A 24,670-nucleotide genomic window follows, 5' to 3' on the forward strand; every position below is an offset into this window, starting at 1 on the left:
ATGCAAATTATTTTTTAATAATAAATAAATAAATCAAAGTTGACTGAGTTAAAAAAGCCAAACACCTTTTTTGCCTAGTCAGTCTTGGAAAAAAAAAATAATGTTGTTATCTAAGGTGATTTGAACTGGTTGTTTGCAACAGAGTTCTGGAGAAAAGCATCTGAGTCAAATCAGGCAAATCGGAACAGGAAATGAAATGACAACTACAATTTCCACTGTCTCACGCTAATTTGACAATATGACGTCAAATTGAGAAAACAAAATGCCGCCTCTGTGATATTTCTCTGTTAGTGTTGCAGTTTTCAATTAGTAGACGCTGTGTTCCGATGCATAAATAAGAAGGTTTCTTCGCCAGATGCTTCCATTTTGGACATGCGTGATTATTTATGCATCCCTGTTGCATGCAGCGATGATCCATTCATTTCTTGGCGAATATTTCCAGCCAACAAAGAAAGTTGTTCCTCACTCGAGTGGTTCCTTGTGTTCCTTATGAACAAAATAAAAAATACATTTGTTCATTCAGACAATTTTTATGGCTGGCTTCACTGTGACTGATTTGCCACCACCAGATAGCACCATCAACATTTAAAAAAAAAAAAAGAAATGCCAATTTGGTACAGATTTCACTCTCCTAAATCTACCAAATGCAGTTCCTCACGGGCTTGTAAAAGCTCTTTTGATTTTTAGTTTGAGTCAACATTTACCTCATTCAAATGAAGCTCTATTTATCATATCACTCCGAACCGTGCTGTTGCGTGGCTTTAACCCTCTTAAAAGCTTGTTCTTTTTAATCGAAAACATGGGTAGAACTCAACATCCCCAAATTCCTCTAAGACGGCTCAAACCTCTCGAAGAGATGAATGGGGTCATGTCTACAAAGAGGAATAATCTTCTTTTCTCCGCAGCCTAAAAAAGGCCTGTCAAATGGCTTCATTCTCAACATCCGAGGAGACTGTTTTCTAAAAGTGTCAAGATCAAAGGGCTTGACTGACAATGCACGCTTTTTGTTATTGCACTGATAACTCACCAGCTTAATGTTAGAAATTACAGTCATTCACGACAGGCTTTGCAAGCCTTGGATCATGACAGACGCTCTGAGGAGTTAACCACAAATCAAAAAACAATACGAGAGCTGAGAGGAAGAGGGTTGCGTGTACATAAATATCAGCACTTTGAAATTGAAAACTGTGACAATGCTCGCCTCCGGAGTCACTTTAAAGCAACATCCATGATTACATTTAGAAAAATTGTGTCTTTGATTGTGGAGTGGAAAGAAATTAGTGAACAAATAAGCCAGCGATTGATGCTGGGGGATAAAAAAAAGAAGTCAAAGTCACATACAGAAAATCTACAGTGAAACTTTTCAGATGTAAATAAGTACAATTGCAAAAAATGGCTGCTATAATTAGCTCAATGAATAAGGTAAAATGTATTGCAATTTAGGTATTTGCTTGTCTGCTTTTGAGCACTTTTCACCCCTTTGGAAAGCTTCTTGATGCGCTATTAAACTATAAATAATACATTTGCGAATGGATCCTGGCCTTTGTTTTAATTTGGGCTTTAAAGCGTTAACTCAACTAAATTAAAAAAAGAATTATTTCTTAGAAATATTATTGTAAAGATGACTCAATTTAGATCATATTCAAGGATCAAAGATAGCTATTAGAATAGTCTTTTTGATTTAAAATACACTTCATATTTGGTGATTTTTTCATTAGTTACAAGATATTATTCAAGTAAATACCTGTTAAAATCTTCACAAAAAGATAGTAGTAGAAAAAATGTGATTAATCACAATAAATGTTTTTGCGATTAATTAGTTAAAAAAATTTAATCGCTTGACAGCACTAGTTTTAATAAAAAAATAAAGCAACACCAATGTCCAGGTTGATTTGAAGTATTTTGTTTTACTAAGACAAAAATAAAATTGTAGAAACTATTAGATATCATGACAAATGTATTGCAATTTTATCTCCGTCTAAATTGCTGTGCTGACAAGCATGCCGTGCACAGTTTGCAATTGCCATTTGAGTGGCCAGTGTGGTGAAAAGCTGTTAGGCAAGGGTGACTCGGCCCTCTCCTCATTGTTTGCAAAGCTTGGTATTCCTCTCATAGCATGCCCTGGGCTCCAGGAGATGTACTTTTAAAGATCCCAGGCCCTTCGAACGGCCCCGCTTACCTCTTTAAGACTCAAATTTGAACACACCCCTTGAACTTCATATCTTTACCTTCCAACGCCAACCAAAATCAGTTTCCTTTATCTCCACACTACAAAATCATGAATAGAATTTCCTTACAATTATTTGCATATGAGAAATAATCACACTTCAGTGCCACCTTCTCTATATATCCAACTCTTTACCCTCTCTGTTTACCCTTCCTCCCTCACGCTTCGGCCTCTCTCTCTGTTTCTTTCGCTTTCCTCTTTTCTGAGTGTCCCGCTCAGCTGGCCAGCACCTTTTCAATCTTTGCCTGGGGAATTGTCCCCTGCATGTCAAGTGTAGCCATGGGTTTGGATGAGAGGTGCTTTTCAGGTCTCCCGTCCCCCCTCACCTTTGAATGGAGACAATGGAGCTGTTCTTTATGTGCAGATGACCACACACAAGCACACAGATGTACAAACTGCAAGGGAACTATTCAGCATCCTGCAGCAGCAAGAAGAGGCACACTGTATGTACTTTCCAAGCAACAAGTGTATTACATAACAAAGTCATGGTTGGTGTGGTGTCCAAGTGAGTACACACTTGTTGCCAAGACAACGTTGCTGGACTTCAGTTTGCCTCAAGACCACATATAAAGAGAGATGTGGCCAAGTTTAAACCAAGCCAAAGCAGAGTGGCCTCTGAAAAGACCAGCACTGGTCAGCGGTTCCATCAAGGCCAACAAGCCACACTTGAGCAAATTAAAGCAGCCACGTTTACTGTACATTTGCATTAGCACTATTCATTTTCAGTAAAAAGTAAAAAAAGGCATCAAAACTTCAGAAATAAATAAATTATGTAACTCTTAATAATGTTGAAACATCTTTAAGCATATGTTTATTGAGCAATTTTTCCGATTTGCATAATTTGATTTTTTAAAAATATATATTCAGATAATTTTTTCACAATACACATCCATCCATCCACAATCTTCTCCTCACGTGGGTTGCGGGGCACATTCCACACCTTTGTTGTCAAATTCTAACAAAATGGTCAGGGAGCTTCCAGGGCCGTCAGCGTGTCTTAAAAAAGTGAAATGAATACTTAAACAAGAGCTCACCAACAATTTTATATAGTAGATAAAATGACAGAAATGTCAAGATTTCACTTAGTTTGGATTGCTAGGGCTGAAGATCATAGCCCTTTATTTTAGGAGAAAATTGTATGGCGGTTTTTCTGACATATATTGGTTTTGATTTTATTCGCTTTTTCCACACAGTGGACAGTGACAGAAAATGCCATTATAAGATTAAAAACAATAAAAATAATATTGTAAAAATGCAAGGATCGGAAAGACGTTTTATGAAGGAGGCAACCTTTTCAAGTTGTTAAAAATGGTTCAAGTGAGGAAAGACCGACTGTACTACTTGCCATCAAGTCTAAGTTTGTATTTGTGTAATAGTGTCGATGAAAATGCAATTTTTTAAACCCAAAAATGTTTTACATTTTGTTCTAATGTACAATTTCATTGAACATAAATGCAAACTTTTATGACGATAGAACACATTGTCCTTTAGAGAAATTGATTAAAAATAGAATTTTGAGACCTATCATTGCGTAGAAACAAAGCTTAGTACTCTGTGGTGCAAATAACATGATGAGATTCTAAATATTTAATACATGTTTGAACTTCAGCTCTTTGTTTTGGCTGATGACTGCCGTTTCCGTGTTCCGGTTTTGAGCGCCTGCTAAATTGCTAATTTTGTTAATTAATTGCTTATTTTATGTCAGGATACATATTGATTGTAATACAATATTCCTGTTCATAGCTGCTGGCTCACCACCTAATCGAGACAAACTTCGAAGCACTTATTTTGAATCTTTCCCGACTCGCTTTAGCAATCAGCACGCTTCGCAGCTTCTCGTTCGCATCCTTGGTGAAAACACTACTTGTTAGTGGGATCAATTATTTTGCACCACAGAGGAGATGATTCCCATTCGCCTGTTCTGCTGCTACACACAGACTTACACATAGTGCAAATAAAGTACATGCTGCTACGGCAGGCGCTATTTTACTGCCTAGCATTCAAGTAGCCGTAAATACTTATACACTGTCCGCTCTCCTGTTCATTGCACTTCTGAGTCTCAATATGGGGATGCATGGGCGGGTCATTGCCCATGCGTTAAATGCGCCAAATATTTTGACTTGATTAATTACAAAAATGAGACAAAATTAATTTGACAGGACTAATTATATATATATATATATATATATATATATATATATATATATATATATATATATATATATATATATATATATATATATATATATATATATATATATATATATATATATATATATATATATTAGGGCTGTCAAAAATGTATCCACATTTTTTTAACTCAGTTAAATATTTTAACTCAATTAACTCAGTTTGATTTACTTCAAAAATAATTTGCATACTTTGCAAATATTGTGCCATATTAGCTGTACATCTTTAGCAAGTCTCAGAACAAAACAATGTGTTCAAGTTGGGCCTTGCAAACCAACACTGCTGGAGTGTGGCGCTTGTGGGCAGTTTTAAGAAATGTCTCAAAGAAAAATGCCTGTAAAAATGTCTCCATTTAGATCCAATTCAAGAATCAAAGAAAGCTTTTAGAACAGTCTTTAAATTAAATGTACTGAATATTTGGTGATTTTGCATCTATTCCAAGATATTATTCAAGTAAATATCTGTTACAAGCTTCGCAAAAAATTGTAGTTGAAAAATGTGATTAATCGTGATTAATCATGGAATTTTTTGTGATGAATTCGTTAAAAAAAATAATCACTTGACAGCACTAATATATCACACAAAGGCAAACCAATTGTGCTCACAATCACCCTTTTTGGAGAGAGAGAGATTTTTCTGGTATGGTAATAGGGTAAGAATCTGAGAAATATTCAACACATTTTAACGTCTCCTTAAATAAAATTGATTAATTGAGTACTTGAGTAAAAGGGTTCAGGTTAAAAAAAATGTATTTCATTGAATCTCCACATGCAAGGAGAAACGTCAGCGTGAAAGACATGCAAAGAGTGCTGCACCTTTACTTGCTCAAAGGCAGGATGCAGACAGACATCAACTCCAACAATCGATGCTATTTAACATTTTGTCCACAACTGGACTTGACCGGTCTTGTTTCAAAAGTCCAAGTCCTTACAGATGAGCAAATGTCACCCCTGAAATTTAATTTTCTGTTAACTACTGTTAAATGTGAAACCCTGAAAGATACAGTTAAAAAAAAAGATCCATGTACAGCACGTAAGATGATTGAATTGCCTTTAATATGCCTTTAATATTGTCTTCACAACCATTGATGAATACTTTGAGTATGGTAGGACGACAGGAGCCAGGTCGAGGCATTGTCTTGGGCATTCGTAAAACCAAGAAACTGCGAAGAAGCCACTGGTGAATGTGGCCAAGGAACTTGAGGCACATTCTCCTTGAGAGTCACGGGTGTCCGAACATGTTATCGTCCGAGCCAACTTTTCTCAAGATGTGGCCATGTTCTTTTCGCAGGAGTGGACCTTGACAACCTTGTCTAAATGGACTCTCAAATGGCAAGCTCGCAAAAGAGTGACTTACAGGACATTGCAAAACACACATTTAAACAAGTTAGGGAGTCTGCAAACGGAGGCGGGTAATTGTAAACTGCATGATGTCATCACCATTCCCACCACCACAGTTTAGTATAAACACCTTAATTATATATTTTCATACAGTATGGCCCTCACAATTTCCTCATAGACTTAGCAAGTCACTCATCCCAGTGGATTAGCGGGACAAACAGGGGTCCTTCACTTTAAAATGGCATAAATTGCTATTACCTGGGGAGGGACATGCTGCAGCATGCAGCATCCCGACTTCCTCCTCTGCCACTAATATACTGCATTTATGTTGAACACTGAGACGCTGGTGTTCGGCCTGTCCTCCTTGAGCACTAACAAGAATGTGAAGAGAGGCTCAGTGCATTTACTTGCACATGCCGTTTTTGGGCACATTATTATTTGGAGAGCCGCTCCATAAGCCACAGATGCACCTCATCTTTCTCATTTCCTTTACAATATTATTGTCTTTACAGAGTCACTAAGTTAGTCAAGTTTAAGTTACCTTTAAGGTACACTTTTTTTTAATCGGTGAGTCAAGTCAAGTCAAGTCAAGTCAATTTTATTTGTATAGCCCTTAATCACAGACAGTCTCAAAGGGCTTTACATAGCCACAATCGACATCCCCGATCTTAACCCCCAGAGTAATTTATTTAATAATGATTTCGACACGATGGAAGGAAAATGGCAAATTTTCTACCATACTTTTTAGCAGGTAAAGTTGACTCATAATGAACTATATAGTGTGGCCTACAATATGTGGTGGGGAGATCACAACCTTTGATTAATATTTATATCAATAAGATTTTTTCTTCAAAATAACTATTGGAACTTATATTTTGTCCAGTAAATAAATGATCCCACACTGTAAACCATAAATGATTAACACACAGAAAATAGTGCTGGATGATGTATAATTGATAATTCTCAAGTTGTGAATAAATCCATCAAATGGTGATAAAAGCATTTATTCAGATAAAATAACACGTTTTATACTGTTGTCAAACTTTGAGGACATTGGGTCGTCAAAACAAGATGATGCGGGTTGCCTCATCTTGTTAAAATAGAACTTTGACTTTAGCCCTCGTAACACCTGACTCTCCACCCACAGAATCTAATCACGTCTGTACAGATGGCTTGGTGCTCAAGGACCAGGCCAATCCATCCTTACCTCAGCTGATATGGATGTAGTCAAGAAAAGGAAGTGGCTGAGATAACGGAGGCGTTTCTTGGTTGGACGGGCGTGAGGTAAGGTATCAGGAATCTCTCCCAGGGCATTACCTCAGTCTGCAGGCCTACAAATGGTTGTTGCGGTGACAGTCTAAAAAAAGAGAAAAAGCTAACTCCCTGAAGGTGCTACCTATTTTAGGCACTGAGCTTTGGTTTGTCGTCATTATGATTATCTGCTGCGGTCGGAGAAAACACTGTGAGTCATGATTCAACTTTATGATGTTGGATAACTTGGCGTATAATTAAAGGCTGTGTCTGCTCTTGTTGAAACAAAGGGCTTGTCAATTGGCAGTCTTACAAGGCAAAAAAAGATTTGTTTGGGTAGGTGTGTTGCCAGCTAAAAGACATTTATTCAACATCAGCAGTAACTTGTGTATCCTTGGCAAGACTACATGGAATGTTCAAAATTCACCTGAAAAGTCAACAACAGTATTTACAAGATATTAAAGTGCATTATGTGACTCCCACTTTGGTGGTGCATTCTTTGAGCGCACGTTCGTGGCTCAGCAGCAATACAGTGCATGTCCCGCTGCTGCAATCACAGATGAAAAAAGTGTTGGGGGAATAAAGACTTAAGTGGGTGGGTATCTTCAGATGCTATCTCATCTTCATCTTAGCCATTAGAGACAATTAAAGATCGTGGGTGGCACACTCACTTGTCCCAAACCTAAGCCAAGGGCGGCAGGCATTAAATGGGTTTTGTGTTTAGCACTAAGATCAAAGTGATAACCACAAAATCGAGTCATGTACATTCTCACCCCCCCCCCATAAAAAAAGAAATTCACCTAAAGCCATTGATGTCACTTTTCCGATATTTTTTGGGGTGCAGTATCTCACTTGGAAAGTTGTTAAATGAACAATTGTATTGTATTGTATTGTATTATATCACTTTTCACCACTCCTTGAATGTAGTGTGCATGGAGATCGACTTGAACTTGGCCTACGTGGCAGCCAGCCGAGGTAAATATTTCACCATACCTGTTCATCACCCTGCGTTACAAGGGATTTGTTTTGTTTGCTTGTTTTGTTTCTTGCTCATGCTTTTTTTTTTCATCTTTCTTGGCTGATGGTTCCACGCCGGTCTTTAGATGAGTGACACATTGCATCATAGCAAACAGTGCCTAGTCGTGAGTCAAAAGTCAAAAGTAATGATGTGAATTGAGAGCCTTTCTAATGTTCACTTGAAAGAGCCCGCACATGATTGTCAATTACCAATTGTCCGTTAGTCACGGACTGCATGAGCCAAGTAAGACCTGACAAGGTTGGTTACTCATGAATAGTGACAAAAATGAAAGACAACAGGCAAAGGAGTTTTATCTGGACACATGAGCAGAGGCAATTATTAAACATTTCTCTCATTGTTAATATTAACTATCCGAAAGGATTTTTTTATATATACATTTTATTTTCCAAAATTGGATTACAGGAGAGTTTTTTTAAATCAATTTATCTTTGCTTTGAGACAAGAAAAAAAAAAAGTTGACTGTTAAATCATGTGAATTTGAAGGGAAAGTTTGCCAAATTTATTTAATGCTATTTAGTGGCAAACAAATAGAATGCAATGACCCAAGTTTAAGGGCATACATTTTGAAGTAGGCGCACTACGTTGCTTCAGAGAGCCCACACTGCATAAGACTACCACCAATTTTGTTAGCAGGACTGCAAGCAAAATGTCATTACAAACGACTTCTCTCAAGTGACGACGTAAGTGCAATGCTTTTGTAACAAATGCCGTAGTCATCAAACCAGCAAATATGAGATCGGGTGATTGTCTCCTTCGGGTCTCCATCAAAGAAAGATGGCGGCAAAATATGCCAGCCACCAGTACGGTGAGGCCCTTATATTATAATTAGTGATTACTAGAAAAGTTGGACGATGTGATAGAACATGTATGATATTATTCTATTATATTATTGAAATGAATAGTGTTTTTTTTAAATGAATGAACTGAAAAATCCAAACATTCAACAATAAGTCCTTTTAAGAAATAAAACAAGTCATCTGAGCGTGCACTCTTAAATTTCATTTATTTTTTTCCGCCCACGCTTCAATATTTATAATAATGTGTTTTTAGAGTTGACGAGATGTCAACCTGTTGTTCATGTACAACCTATAATCTTTTCTTGGTCGCCAGGGATTTCTTTGGAGACGTCTTCAGTATTTGGTGGATTCCTCTCGGAGTGCAAGTTGAGGTGAGGCTGCCGTAGTGGTCTTCCTTCCTTTTGTGGCGTTTAACAGCGGCTCGCAAACCTTCGGGCCAGTGAGCGGTCTTTCTTCTTATTCTTATCGTAAATGAGTTTTGAGAGTTTTGCGTTGAGGCAGAACGGGGAACTACAGTTCTGAACCGTTATGATGTGAATTGTGGTTGAAAATACGGCATTTTATGAACATTTAGGAGTCATTTTAATTTCTAAACATCTTCTTATGAAAAGTTATTTTTTTTCTTTTTTATAGCACAGGAAAATTATTTCCCCTTTAGATAATAAAAACCATGAACAGTGTCCCACTTAGTGCGTGGTAGTAGGATGACAACAACATCATTGACCAGAACCTACTGACCTGAAAAGGGGAATACAATTCAAAGTGACTCAGTAAAAGGAAAAAAAGAAGTCATTGCCCATTATGGAAATTACTGCAGTATTTTAAATCTTGTTTCAATTAGCCCTCAAAACAACGGGCCTCCTTTGTGGACCTTAATTTTTATAATCAATAAATATTTTAAACATTGTTTAATCAGGCCCATTTTAGCTCTCTTCATTTTTTTTTTTTAGAATTACTTTAAAGTTGGATCTAGTGTATGTGACCACGCTAACCAAATATTTACATTAACATCCCTCCTGTTCAACTTCACCTTCGCAGTCTATCGAAACAAAGGTTCTGTTTTTCTTTTGATTTTTTTTTTTTTGGTGTGTGTCGTCTCCACTTTGACTAAGACGACTACCACCACCCCTCCCATTCTCCTCCCTGCATATTTCGGTGTTGTGTTTTTACTATGCTCATGAAAAGACCCGCAAAGAAGGGACAATAGGGCACCTGCCTGAATAATGAACCCTCAGAGAGAAATGCAGCTGGGGCTGAGAGTCATACAGGAACACTGATGATGGCCCTGCTTTAAAGTGGTCAGACATGATCCTTGGCCACACCTTATAGTCCCCCCCTTTCTGGAATTTCCCGTGACACACAAAGCTATACACGCTCACGCATACAGACACAAAGCATGCGAATATTTATACAAACACAGTGCCATCCCTATAGAAGAAGGGAGTTTTTTTTATTATTATTATTTTTCCCATTGCATTTGCCCATGTGTACTCCTCTAGACAGAAACAATGTGGACAGAAACAAAGGCCACACTGTTTACATAGTGTTTCTGCATTTAAGTGCTGTGAGCACATGGAACGTTAGTCACCAGAATTCCTTTCCCTTTTACAGATTGTTTGAAAATCTCTCATCAGTCCCAAATACCATTAGTGGACTAAATTTAGCTGGTCTTCAGGTTTTGCTCGTGGGGGGAGTCAGGTCCAAAGGCATGCATAATTTGGAGAAGGGGTGGAGAGCGTGGAGGTGCTGATTGTTAGGCCACATGGTGTGTTTGACCCACACAAGTTTCACGTTTTGTGCACTTGGTGAGGGTTGAGTCACTCTTTGATTGGACCAATGATAGTAGTTTGAATAATTAAATATGTAAATGTGTTTTTTGTCTTGCTTCTTTGTGTGGGTGGTATTGGCCTCTGTTTTATACAAATATACAACAGCCAAAACGACATTGTGTAGTCCCTGCAAAGCAATTACTGCTCAGCAGCGAGGCAAATTGGTTGAAAGATGCAACAAGTTGAGAGCTGACAAAAAACATGCCGCAATATGACCTTTGACCCATGCTACTTAAAGCCTCTTTTCTGGGATATCGTCAGGAAGGCTTTTGCTATGACAAAAAGAAAGAATCCATGAACAGTTGAGAAAGATTCCTTAAAAAAATATAACTGAGCCAAACAATGCCATGTAACATGTACTGATTTGACCTTTAACCTCATCTACTTTGGTAAGATAATAGAGCATGACTTCTTGAAAGTGTAAATAAGGTAGTGGATTCATTTCTCTAAACCTAACAATAGCTCAGAAAATTCTGCTTACAATTCTGCTCGGGAGACGTAATATTCATTCAATAAATATATATGAGACCTGCTATTTTGTGGTCAACTGTTGCTGAAATTTGGACATATAAAGAAAACAGATAATTGGTGTAGACTGTTTTTTTGTTTTTTTAAATTTAAGTGTATGAAGAAGTTCTGTTCCAACGGTGGTGATGTAGCTTGAATTTGCATAGTCTATCACTAACCTTAGCAGTAGGGAGTCATAATTATAATAAATAAAAATATTACAAATAGATGAAATCACACGAAAAACATTCATTACTGCTGTAATTAAGCATGCCTTCTTGTGAGGCGTGATGACTAGCACACTCGGCACAGTTCGCAAATTTCAAATTATATGCATCGGGAGCGAGGGCTGACCAAAAAGGGCCTATCCAAATCATACTAAGCTGTAAGACATTGGCCAGTTTAGGAATGTTTTCTTTTGGACCCAGTAATTATACACCCAAAAACTAAAGTAACACCAGAGGTCTGTGTAAAAAAAGAATCAGTGAAAGAATAAGTGACAGTGAATCTCCAACGTAACTATCCTGTACACACCGCAATGTTCCACTCACTGACTGGATGTGAGGCGATTCTCGGGCCAGCATTAGCCACCATAGACAAATGAGAGCTTTGTGTACTCTGGAAGGAGTCAGGAGGTCAGTACGGTGGAAGGTGGGGTGAGGAGGTGAGGTTTAGGGGTTGACAGGGAGACATAGTTTTTGGGGGGTGGTGACAAGGTTTCAGTTGTTTTGCTAAATTGGGAAGGAACAACCCTGACATTATGACACGCCAACTCACAAAAATACACTTATACATCACGCACTGTGCCACTGTGACCCTGCCACCTCCTTCACTGCAGCATTCATAAGAGGGAAAGTTAAACAGAGCTACAAATCTGATGAAAACATTTAGAGGCAGTGCTAATGGTTGAAAAACACGCCCCCCCCTTATCCCCCCCATCACCCTCCTCCCGACTCCCACACCGCTCTTGTTGGCCACGCGTGACCAGTCAAGTGTTGCTTTTGTTGTCAACCAGAATGTCTTTCAGCCCGTAGTAATCATCCAACGTGCACATGCGTCCCCAAATGTACGTAAACTGACAATGAAGTGCAAATGAAAACAAAACTCCTGGTACTAATTATGTTGCAAAAAACTCATTAGCGAGGTTTACATGTTGCAGGTGGTGAAGTTTATCTGAGATGTTTTTTTGGGTTTTTTTTCGCTGCTGTTATTAACATGACAAAGAAAAAGAACAGAGAAGAAATGCAGGGATAAAAATGCAGCCATTAAGAATAATTGGATTAATGAAGTTTTTTGCTCATTAGCGTTCACAAATATGCTTTCATGTTATAAAGCCATTTTACTCCTCCAGTAATCCGTCTGTGAGAGCGCTTGCAAAGACCACAGTCCACGTTTCTTCAAAGGTCAAAATGTCACTTTGGGTTGTAGGGAGAAGTAAACAAGAGAGGAATAAGCCTCCTGTCTTAGGGGGCCCTGCACCATAAATCCTTAGAATAAGAGTGCCTCGACATGATCTCTAAAAAGCTGAAACATGAGGTCATGCTTAAATCGTGAGTAATAGAAATCCTGTTGTGTTAGTTCAATGAATTTGTTTGTTATCAAAGTAGTCATATCTAGAATTGTGAAAAAGATCCATGGATTGGTCTTTTATGTTGAAGGAAATAAAAGTGATGCATCTAGAATTTCCTTTATTTTATTATCAATTAATATCACATGAGGAAACTAGCCAGAGAGATGTTGATCAGCACATTTAGAGCATTTTTGCACATCACGCAGCTAAATACAAGCAATGTGATGCAGAGGAATGCTGAACCCCAGGCAATGAATAGTCATAAATTCATTAGTGAGTGCGTACCAGGCTGGATTGGAAGAATGAAAGCTATTGCAGTGATAAACCAGTTGACCCCGTCAACTTGGCAGCTGTCATGACCTCAACCTGTAGCGGTATAAGGCGAGGGAGGGCACAGGGACAATATTTGTTCAAGCTGATACGTAGAGGTTGGAGAGGTTGTATGTGTGAGCGTGCAATACTTGTGTTGTGTCATGTTTATAATGCACGTGCACGTGAACGACTTTGGGTCAATAATTTGCCATTAAAAGGATGTACGTGGATGGTTTATTTATGTATACCGAAAGTGGAAAATCTGTAACAGGATTTTGGATGAGCAAGTGTGTGGCCCTGCTTTATTGTCTTTATTATTTCCTGATCTTTCAGCTGTGGAGATGTTGCTGTGGAACATGACATCCATCCACATTAATTTCATAGCATTGACTGGTTAAAAAAAGTCCAAATTCTTTCATTTCTAACGGTTGTTTTCCTTCATTTCATTTTGTTTTCACTCTTTTGATTTTCTGTCGCTTCTTCTGGTGAGTCATGGATGCGATCCAGGCACAGGTATTTAGTTACACTGATCCCTCCCTTATGCGCTATTTGCCCTACAGCCAAACACATCTCGTTGCACCCATCAGCAGATCCTGATAGATATATTTTAAGCATTTATCAGATGATTGGGACACACACTGGAACCAAAACATTACACTTAATCCAGCTGTTGTTAGGTGTTGGCAAAAGCAGATGAGGACACACGAAACGTGGCATTTTTGCATTGGTAAACCTGCTTTGAGAAATAGAAACATTGCATGGAAATCCATTGCAAGAATTCGGACCACTTAATTGCTTTAGATTAATACGACATCGCAGACGAATTGGAATCAAGGAGGAATGTGAATCTCCGTCCTGGCTGATAATATACGTGACAGTGAAACCCTTAATCAAAGTTGTAATTACGGCTCTTGCTAATGGGAGGTAATCAGTCCTGACAGATGGCAGCAAGTCATGTGTTGCAACCAGTATAGACTCAGGCTGAAGTGTGAAGCATGTGTTTTTCTTGTAGGTCCCAACTCCTTCAGCCACACCTTTAAAGTTGGGTGATAGGATAAGCCCAAAACACCTTTGCTCCAAAAGGTATTTTGGGCTCCGACGGATTCAACCTCATGACTAACCCATTATCCCGAGGGACAAAAAAAAAAACAAGACACGGAAAGTCAGTTGCACAGTTACAAAATATTTTAAGAAAACATTTTATTTTACATAAACTGTACAGACATTTATTTGGCTAGATAATTCTTAAACAGAAACTAAAATAGTGTTTTATTAAATAGAAAACGGAAACAAAAAATAGAACTAAAGATGAAAAGTGTTGCGTATTGACAAAGAGAATCATTTATTGTACCCTGATACGAGTAGGCCTTTTACAAATGATCAAAACAGTATCGTACACTCAATGACCACGCCCTCTTGGTACAATAGCTAATATGGCCTCTTTGGTTCCATTAGTTATGTAAAATACCTCTGACACAAAATTCAGTTTCTTTACTTACTATAAAAATAACTTTTCAATGGCAGTTTTTGTTTCACTAATCCTGCAACTTTTCAGTGCAAACATCACAACAATCATTCGCCTTAGAAAGGATGCGAAAGATTACATTTCAAGTATTGATTAAGAGTCGAGGACTGAAGAGGGAAAGAGTGAAAAAGCAAAACACAAGATAACAGAGACATTTTCAGAGAAAGAGCATTCAGTCTAACAGGACGTGTTGTAGTATGGGTATAGTTTACTATACATTGCATAGCTCATGTGGCACTTATTTAGTGATATGACAGGACACTCAGTAGCCCTTGGAAGGCAATTCTTTATACAAGTGCTAATCAGGGTGTGCATTTCAGTTTCTCCAAGTGCTGCGCTGCACTGTGGCGACCCACCAAAACTAGTGTCTCTGTGTTCGCGCCCCCGCTTCTACAAAGCATTAATGGGCCGAGGGAACGAGTTCTGTCCCGGTGCACGAGTGAAGTGCACTTCTGAGATCTGTGTAGTCCGGGTCATCTCATGGTTACAGGGCCTGCAGCACTCTTGATAGGCAGGAAGCTGAGGTTCAAGGCCTGTAATTAACAGTAAAAAAAAAAAAAAATAAATCACGACAGCAGCTCTGTGGGGGACTTTCTTTTGCCGCTGCAATGCAAAAGGAATAATCCTGTGAGGCATTAAGCGCTGCTGGTCTAATTCCACCAGAGGACAGTCAGACTGTGTCTGTCGGCATTCTAGTGAAGTGCTTGTGTTCTGAATTGTGTAAGCTGATGAATTGTCAGTGCTTTAAAAAAAAAAAGAAGTCCATGTGCTTAAAGTACTTAGGGGCCTGAGGAACAGGTTGGGGAGTCTGGGTACAATGCCAGTAATGTCATTGGCTGATCATGTCGCTTTCCTTAAACCCTTCTTATCTTCTTTCAGGTGGTGTTGCTAAGCCAATATATTTCATTAAAAATGGCAAAGTAGAGCAAAAGTACCATTTGGTGATCTTCATTCCCTTCTCCTCCCAATGCTGTCTAGTTCAAACTCAGACAGCAAGCATATCACTCAGTCTGATAAATACATACACTCATATGAACATGTGCAACCAAACTTCCGCACATTTTGATACTAGATTATACTACAGTGTGTCTCGCCTGCACATGCAGTAGTACAAAGGGGGGCATTTGTACAAAAGGCCTTGCTGATCGTTCAAAGAGAATCGAGGGCCAAAGTGGACTCAAGCACAGCCGCACTCCTCCACAATCATGTTGGGCACATCTCTCTTGACGATGTTGTACTCATCATCAAAGTAGAGCATAGACATAGTACTCAGTTTGGTGGGGATGCAGCAGGAATTGACCGAACCTGGGCTAATTCCTCTCATGCGATACTGGTTTACTACTGCTGTGTGGAAGGATGAAGCTGATCCGAGCACGCCAGGCATGTAAGCTGGGCAACTGCCCTCGCAGTAGTTGCCGTAGTAGCCGGCAGGTGCAATGATCCAGTCGTTCCAGCCAATAAGACGGAAGTCAATGTAAAACTGTTGCCGGCAGCATAGACCCCCGCTCGTGCCGTCACACTCCAGCCCCCGCTTGCGAATGCGGTGCTTTCCGTCCACTTGTCTCGCACGGACCACCAGGAACGGCCGGTGGGACGGGTCACCCGGGTCCACCAGCACTGGAGCCACTCCAGCCGTCTCACATCCCTCACAGTGGACCTCCAGGTCCTGTCGACGGCTACCTTTGCCAAACACGGCCCGCACTGCCTCTACGAGGGGGAAAGTATGCCAACCACTGCGTTTCAGCTCAACACGCTTCTCCACCACGGCCCGTCGCCCTGTGACCCCTCCACCACCTCCTCCTGGCACTCCTTCGACACTGCTCACAGCTCCAGCTTCCTGGTAATGGATCTTGACTGTCACCTTCCGTCGGAGGCCTTTCTCAGGACCAGCCGGCAACACCCGAAAGAAGAGCCACAAGTTGGCCTGTGACACATACAAGTTCTGGTTGCCTTCGTTGGAGATGAGGAAGTAAAGACTGGACTTTGAGGGTGTGTACTCATCTGTGGGACACACAAAAAAGAAAAACATGATCAGTACAAACCCGGAAAACATGGCACTTGGTAAAAATTGTAATGTGTTTGGAATTAATGTAATCATCCTTCAATATATTGTGGTTGAACCTTGGCACATTTCAAACTTGATCCCATTGTATTCACAGATTCCAAGCGACATCACAACATCCGGGAAACCTTCTGCACATTATTTTATAGAATTTGATTTTGCAATGAACTCATTAAAGCAGTATATATATATTTTTTTTTTGTACAGGCGATTGAACATCATCATCTCCACTCAAATGTTGTATCTACTGCTAAGTACACTGATTTACAATCGGTATGAATATAAATGATAATGTATACACACTTTATGTATAAAGTATTTGTGTGTGTACAAAATAATATTTACAGTAAGCATGAATATAAAAACATTTGCGTATGATAATTTTACAGGTGCTGCTCCAACCTAACTACTTTACACAATGTAGTCACTGGTAATCTATATTCTCTATAATGACTTCTTTATGTTGTTTATGTCTAGAATGAGTTTAAGGAGTATGGGATGGTAAAATAATACTATAGAGGGGCAAAAAAATGCATTTTGAATGTTACTGTTCATTGTTTGTGGATGTTCACTCTCCTCATGAGTTTTGCACCTCATGAGGTAAGGCTGTGCTGAAACACATGGTATTGAATAGTAAATTTCAACACGATCTAAAGCTCAACTTCTGGATTCAGATTAATTTTGTTGTTGTTGGTGTAGAGCTTTCTTTTGGTTATCTTCTTGGTTTTGTCTCATACTGATACATGAAATCCAAGTGTATTCTCTTTTATACTGTATAAAGATTGAGAAATGTTCATTTTGAAAAAAGTAATCAAACTTTTTACATTCTAATGGCAGTCTTTAAAAGAGTTTATTAAAAATGTATCATGTACACTGAAAAACAACCGATAGAAAGTCGTCAATAATTTTAGTGTAACAATTTGCAGCCACTTTAATTACATAGGTAAATCAAAACCCCATACCTTAATTCAGAAGCTATGAAATGATTACATAAATTGAGTAAAAGTCACCTCACATTTGACTACATTACACAACTTAAATTCCTCTTTTAAATTGAGTAAAATAGACAAGATTTTTTGCATGAATACTCTTATCAATTAATAATTATTAATCTAAGTGAATAAATATTAATTAAATGGTAAATGGGTTTTTGCTGGTATTGTGATCTTCAATTTCTGAGGCAGTCAAACGTCTTTAACACCATCTTTTCATCCACAGACTGATGATACAGCATCACGAGAAAGTGGGGGTCCACTAACTTACTTTTATGGACACTGCGACATGGTGGTCACTAGTGCAGAGGATATATATATATATATATATATATATATATATATATAAAATGTATGTAAATAGTTTATACAATATAAAGAGTTTTTTCTGGGTTTATAATCTATCGGTATAATTTACTCTTTACTTTATAATTCCTTCATACCCTAAAATAATCGGCTACATTTTATTGATTTTCCATGTATTACATTTAACACTCCCACGATCGATGTTTACCGTGTAATTATGTGCGTCAGTGGATGTGTACTTTAAAGAGTATAGTTAAGGCATACAAGAGAATTTACTTTTTGTTGCTTGTTTGTTTTTGCTGAACACCCTAATCCCTACGTCAGGAGGTACATCATGACCATGCATGCTGATGGCTAAATGTTTCAAGGGCCTAGAAAAGAATATTGCTCGCGTACTCACCTATTTATCGATAATTAATAGTGCTGTTAGGCGATTATAATTTTTGAACAAATGAATTGAAAAATGTACATAATGTGTTTCAATTACTGTCTTTTTTTACTAAGTTTGGTACTGATATTTACTTGAGTAAAATCATGGAATTAATGTGGAAAAAAAGGATATTTGTACTCAGACTGTTCTAATAGCTTTCTTTGAGCTTTGAATATGGTTCTTTTCCTGTATAACAAAGGAAAAAACGTTGAACAATAGACCAAAGACGTACAACGAATATGGTATTTGAATTTGGCTTTGCAATGTGGGCAAATTAGTTTGGATTTCTCCAATGAGCCGTCGAGCAATTTTTTAAAGTAAAATTAAAAGTCCGTCTTTGCGACAGTAACTCTCCTCTAAGTTTGACTGCACAGTGAGCAGAGGTCAAGTAAATACACCTGAGTTCACTCAGTTAATTATTTTTTTGTGCGTTCTAAAATTTTAATTAATGCCCATAGTTATTGCTTTAACTTTGACAGCCTTAATAATTATATTAAGTGCATAGAGTTGAGTATGTAATTAAAGGTGCCTAATTACAGTATACAGCAAATATTCATTAAATATCACCAAACACACCAACTGTATTCTGTTTGTGTGTGAGTGTGCGTGGGTGCGTGCGTGCGTGTGAGCCCACAGTTAATTCACATGTCTTCGCTCCTGTTCCTCTCAAGGGCCGTTTTCCTGACAGTCTTCCATATCTGCCTGCAGAAAGATACCTGATTCAAATGATCAGGATCGTTATCCAGCTTCTGCAGACCTTGCTGATTATCTGATCATTTGAATCAGATGTGATGCAACCGGGAGAGATAGAAAACAGGCCGGACAGCAGCCCTCAAGGAACAGGTTTGAAGACCCCTGGTTAGTTTAGTCATGCGGACACACTGTATAAATAACAGATCACAACTCAGAAGACATTTCCGTGCATGGGCTGGACAATGAATCGGATGTTATAGATTTGAAATATGCTCACCCCCAATGGCCTAAAATAGGCTTCGTAAACAAATCGTTCATTTATATACCAGAAATTAAATTCTTATTATTATTATTGATAAGACTAAAAAAAAAATCAGAATAATAATAAAATACAGGACCTTTCATGTTTTCTTTAAAAAAATGCAATATGTATTATATTACATTACAATCGAATAATAGTGTTTATTAGGTCTAAGAGTGATTTTAATAGCAATACAAATAACTGGGAGTGTTATTTTATTATTTTATTTTTTGCCATAATTTCCCTAATTTAATGAAACAAGTTTGTTTTCTTTTGCTCTCAAATTCATAAATAGGCCCCAGATCCCTGAAGTATCATCATCAGCTCTCTGCATGCTGAGTTCTCGCAGCGAGACATCCAATGAACAAGGAGCCGCGCGTACACGTTCCGGGCGTTGGCCGTTCATAAAAACGAGACAGTGCAGGAGGAGGAGATTGACTAAAGCAATGAAAAAAGAGGGCTACTTCCACCCACCTTGTCACATATTGTGAGACAGTTTTAGGGGGAGCATGAAAAGAAGATAAGAGACAAGAAGATATTTTACTCGCATATGCATAAAAACTGGTCACAAATAATACCAGTTTGTTCCCAGTGTGGAACACTTAACACTGTTCTTGAATCAAGTCAATTTGGCCTCACGACCAGGAGCCTAATGCAGGGTTCACACACACAAAAAAAAAAATGTGTACGCCACTTCCCACATAAAGTATGACAACATGTGCACCTGTGCAGAAACGGTGACTCATACTTATGCACATTTAAGAGACTGGGGAATTTAGTGATGGAGTTAGTGAGGTAGTGAACTGAAGTCAGATTGTATAATGATGTCGCTTACATATGAAAATCATAGACTACTAATCGATTTTGCACTTTGTGAACAATTTTGGAGTTTGTTTTTCTTTTTCAAATCATGTTGCTCCTCATGCCTTTTTCATGTCATGTCCCCTTGGGGATCCATAAAGTGCTTTGATTGACTGTGATGGACCTGATTGACGTAATCATAATGCCAGAGTGTAAGCATATACTGTACATGCTACAACATGTTGAAGATGGAAGAGCTGTAAAAAATAGGAGGGAGCATTCGGGAGCTGTAAAGTTTTCCTGGCTCATGATGATGACTGGTTAGTCTCTGCATGCTCTTGAATCTTTGTGCTGAACTGGCGACACTCAATGTCGGTATCGCCTTGTCAGGCCAAGGTGGTAAGCAAAACTCTGTTGATTCTATTTTGGGGGAACATGTACTTTCAAGACAGATCACTTTTTCCCAAAAAAATCCTGTTCTCCAATCACAGTCACCGCAGCAGTGACTTTTTGCCACTCGTGGCCGACAAACAATGTGCCCTTCCTTGCAACCTCTTCGCTGTTAAGCGCCTCAATTTCACTCTTTGAAAAATTAATCCTTTTCATTTTTCTCGCCATCCACCCATCCATTATCTGTACCGCTTCTCCTCACAAGGGTCTTGGGGAGCGCTGGAGCCTATCCCAGCTATCTCCGGGTAGTAAGCGGGATACACCCTGAACTAGTTGCGAGCCAATCGCAGGGCACACAGAGACGAACAACAATCCATGCTCGCACTCATACAGAGGGGCAATTTAGAGTGTCCAATCAAGGTGCCATGCAACTTTTTGGAATGTGGGAGGAAACCGGTGTACCCGGAGGAAACCCACGCAGGCACGGAAGGCCGGAAGCGAAACCACAAACTGCACTGTGAGGCCATCGTGCTAACCAGTCGCCCACCGTGCCGCCCGCAAAGATTCAATCTTCATGTACTATAGCATTGTCCAGCATGGCTTATTTTCATAACTTATCAAGGTGTGCAACACAGAGTTTGATAGGTCTGATTCTTTTTTGTTGAACGCCATTTTTGGCTTTTGTGCATATGTTAGTAAGAAACTTGTTCAGCTGGGTAAGTGAGGCCCCAACTTGTAAGTGACAGGGCCAAAGAGCAAAAGATCGAAGAGATCTGAGCAGAGGAAGACAACATAAAAGAGCGAGGATGTAAGTGAAAAGGTGTTCGGATGGTGGACATGGCCAAGACCCCTGGGGGGTTCATTGAGTTCACTGTTAGCACCCCACTGAACCCCACCCATTCCCTCCTCCTTCCAATGCAAGTACCCTAAGAGTGACAGCACAAAGCCCGCTGTGAGGCACTGGGAGACAGCCGCGCAGCAGCCCAGCATTGAAACACGTGGCTTTCCAGCAAAATGCATGATGGGGCTAAAAAATAAAAGCCATTTACATGACACTAGCCACTTTCTGAAAGGGTACAAAGAAGAGATTCCACAAGTGTAAAGGTGACGGTGGGCTTAGCGGAGAGAAAAAAAAATACTGCCAATGAGAGCTCAATTATGTCTTCCAATTTACCCAAAGGCATCTTGAAAGGTTTCTATTTCAGGAAACTTGGCACAAGTTCTCAAGCAGCACAGTGCCCTAAAAGTGGCTAAATTACTTTGTTTGCAGACTGATTAGTGTTTGTCAGTGTCAACATGTGGCCACCAAAGATGGTCTGCTCTTAAAGGTGCCTCATGCCTCTTCCTTCTGTAAGGCGCAGCTTTACATTCACACGCGGACTTGTTCAGACCAGCTCAAGCTCATCCACTGTACATGCACACAATTCCATCCATCCATGCACACAAGCACCACCATGCAAAGGAATACATCACATTTCAGGCCTTCCCATACTGCTTGCTATCAAGTGCGCAGTGATTACATACATCAAATACTCTGCTGCAGCTTTTATGTGTGATGGCTGTAAAAGCCCCTCTGTGCTCATGTACCATGCGTGGTACTTGCCTCAACAACGCCAAGCAAAATCGGGGGGCTTTGAAAGAAACAAAAATTCAGTGACAGCATGATTAACAGTCAGAGATACACTTGAGGTTTCTTAGAAATGATCAAGAATAAAAGTGTTCCATTTCAACTTGACAAGTAAGGCTTTATTTTTGGGGTCCTGTTGTGTACTGAATGAAATGTGTTCATTCATTATCTTCTGTCTAGCTTGTGGAGTCTCGTACATAACACGATAATGAGCGAAAAAGTCACAAATATTTTATCTGGTCCAAATTTAGTCTGTTATCAACAAGAAAAAGGAAAGCTACTACAATATGGTCATATCAAACAAACATATGAATAATTTGCAAACACTGTACTAAATATATGCATTGGAAAAAATATAGAGCTTAAAACAGAGATCAATCCTTTTTTTACGGATACGAATGAACATATTTTGAATGTAAAAGCCTTACTTTCATCCAGAAAATAATTTTGCAAGGACTTTATATCCCTAGTATATATTCTATTCTGTTATTTGAGTGTTGGAAGCACACAGCAAACGTACAAAGCAAATTACCTTTTTGCCACTAATGGTCCCTTTGAGGATTTTTCTTTTCATCCATTATTTCAGACCGTTTTGAACTGGCCCTGACACGTCTTGCCTGACCCAGCAGAGTGAGGTTTCTCGTGAACATCAGCAGTTAGGACACCTGGGTGGGCTTGTATGGATAATGGGCCGCTTCAGCTTGTCCTTACCTGTGCCACAAGCCTCTTTTCCGCAGGTGAGCTAAGGGCCCATGGAAGCAGGCGAGCTGGCAAAGAAGCAACTCATTACTCAAGGCCGCGAGACAGGACGGCACGTCGCAAAAAAGACGAGGGTGTGGCCACGGCGCGGTACTTCTAAACATGAGCCGAGGCGTGTGCGCATATTGCTGCCATTGTTGAGGCATGATTCCTCAGCACTCTGAATTCAGTGTGGAGGGGAGGGGGAGACAGTGAGAGATGATGAGCTTGAAATGCAAAACCTTTAGTCAAAACTCCGACTGCATTGATTCTACAATGCTATTGTTGGAGTGAACTGGAGATGCCTTTGACTGATATTCGTAAATGATGTATAGGATCATTACATATACAGCGAAAGGTCCAGGCTTGAAGCGTAAACTTGTGGAAGATTTGGGATAATATCTGGGGCAAGTCCAAGGGCACCGTGAGAGAAACACGTTCCACATGAAAGAGTGTTGTCCTTAAGTAAACGTGCCCACCTGTTAGTTCAGTGTTGCGGTTGCGAATTACCTCCCACATGGAAGCATCCTCTCTCCCAAAAAACAAGGAGTTCCTATCTAAATCTATCTTTAGTTTTTCTCCGTTGTGTTGACACATTTCTCGGAGTAGAATTGAATTTTCTCAGAGCGACTTCAATTTTCACGCAATTGTGTAACTTGTGCAGCGAGAAAAAAAAATGCAACTGCTTGGCCGCAGTTTCCTGCATTGTCAAATGCTGATGTCATGTGAATCAAAATGTATGACAATGGGTTTCTGTGGAATTGAATCACACCTTACAATTTGTTTTAGCATTAGTTCATCATTCGAGTCTGATCATGCAAAATTTTTGAATAAGATGTAATAATAATTATCCCATGATCACATTTCTACTTTTTTGGTTTATCTTTTTTCTTAGTACCAAGCAGTTTTGACTTTTCCTTAAAACAAATATAGTGCAAACACGAAAAGTGAATTGTGTCTCTTGCAATCAATCTTCCACATGCACTATAATACAAAAAAACTACAATTTAGTGTAATTAGCGTGGAAATTTTAATCGCAAGTCATATCAGAACATTGCTACGGAGTTCGTTGTTATATTGACAACATGACTAAGGAACTATACTTGATGTTCTGGAGGGACTGATATGTTCGGTGAGGCAAAGATTTACTTTTGAGAGTTGTCTTAAGGATTTTGAGAAATAAAATGGCTTTTGCAAGTGACCAATGTTGCTTTGCTATGTGTACAAACCGTATTGAGAAATGCACTCACAGTTTTGCAAATTTCACTTCTTATCTGAGAAATGTACCAAAGCGACTGACAAAAGCTGTAATTAGCCAATCTACAAACCCAAACTGGCCTCTTTGTCCTTACCTGCCACTGCAAAATGTCTTCTTACCTTGACCGGACCTCGTTTGAACCAGAGGAGAAGTAGGAGTGATTTGAACCATGCACCATTGTACCACTAAAGACAATCTCATAAGCATCATTGTCACCATTCTTTTTGTGAATCGCCATACTTCACTTGTCAACCTGCCTTGTCTCAAACTGGAAAGAACAACAATTGAGCCTCCCTCATGCAAGTTTGCCTGGCTTTCTAGAGACCTTGCCTCTGAGCCCTGCCCCAGCTGGCAGTATGTGATCTGTGGGTCTTGAGCCAGCTGGCCAGGAGGCAAACGGGGACCGGGGAGCAGGGACCCAAGCCAGCTCCGTCGTACAATACTATACAAAAGCTCAAAGGTGTGAGGAAGAATAGAGCTAAACA

The 24,670-nt window shown here is 39.3% G+C and overlaps 1 protein-coding gene across 1 annotated transcript in view; it reads right to left on the bottom strand.

Moving 5' to 3' along the window:
- Window positions 1–14,217: 14,217 nt before the first annotated feature.
- Window positions 14,218–24,670, bottom strand: part of inhbb (inhibin subunit beta B) — a 12,828-nt gene continuing 2,375 nt past the window's right edge. The window contains exon 2 of the mRNA XM_088315749.1: window positions 14,218–16,588. Coding sequence (XP_088171875.1) covers window positions 15,765–16,588 — 824 coding nt within the window. The 3' untranslated portion in view covers window positions 14,218–15,764. The remainder of the gene's footprint in view (window positions 16,589–24,670) is intronic.

The sequence above is a fragment of the Idiotropiscis lumnitzeri genome, chromosome 14 (genome assembly GCF_059441095.1).
Source record: "Idiotropiscis lumnitzeri isolate Australia: NSW breed Sydney's pygmy pipehorse chromosome 14, RoL_Ilum_1.0, whole genome shotgun sequence".
NCBI classification, from domain to species: domain Eukaryota; kingdom Metazoa; phylum Chordata; class Actinopteri; order Syngnathiformes; family Syngnathidae; genus Idiotropiscis; species Idiotropiscis lumnitzeri.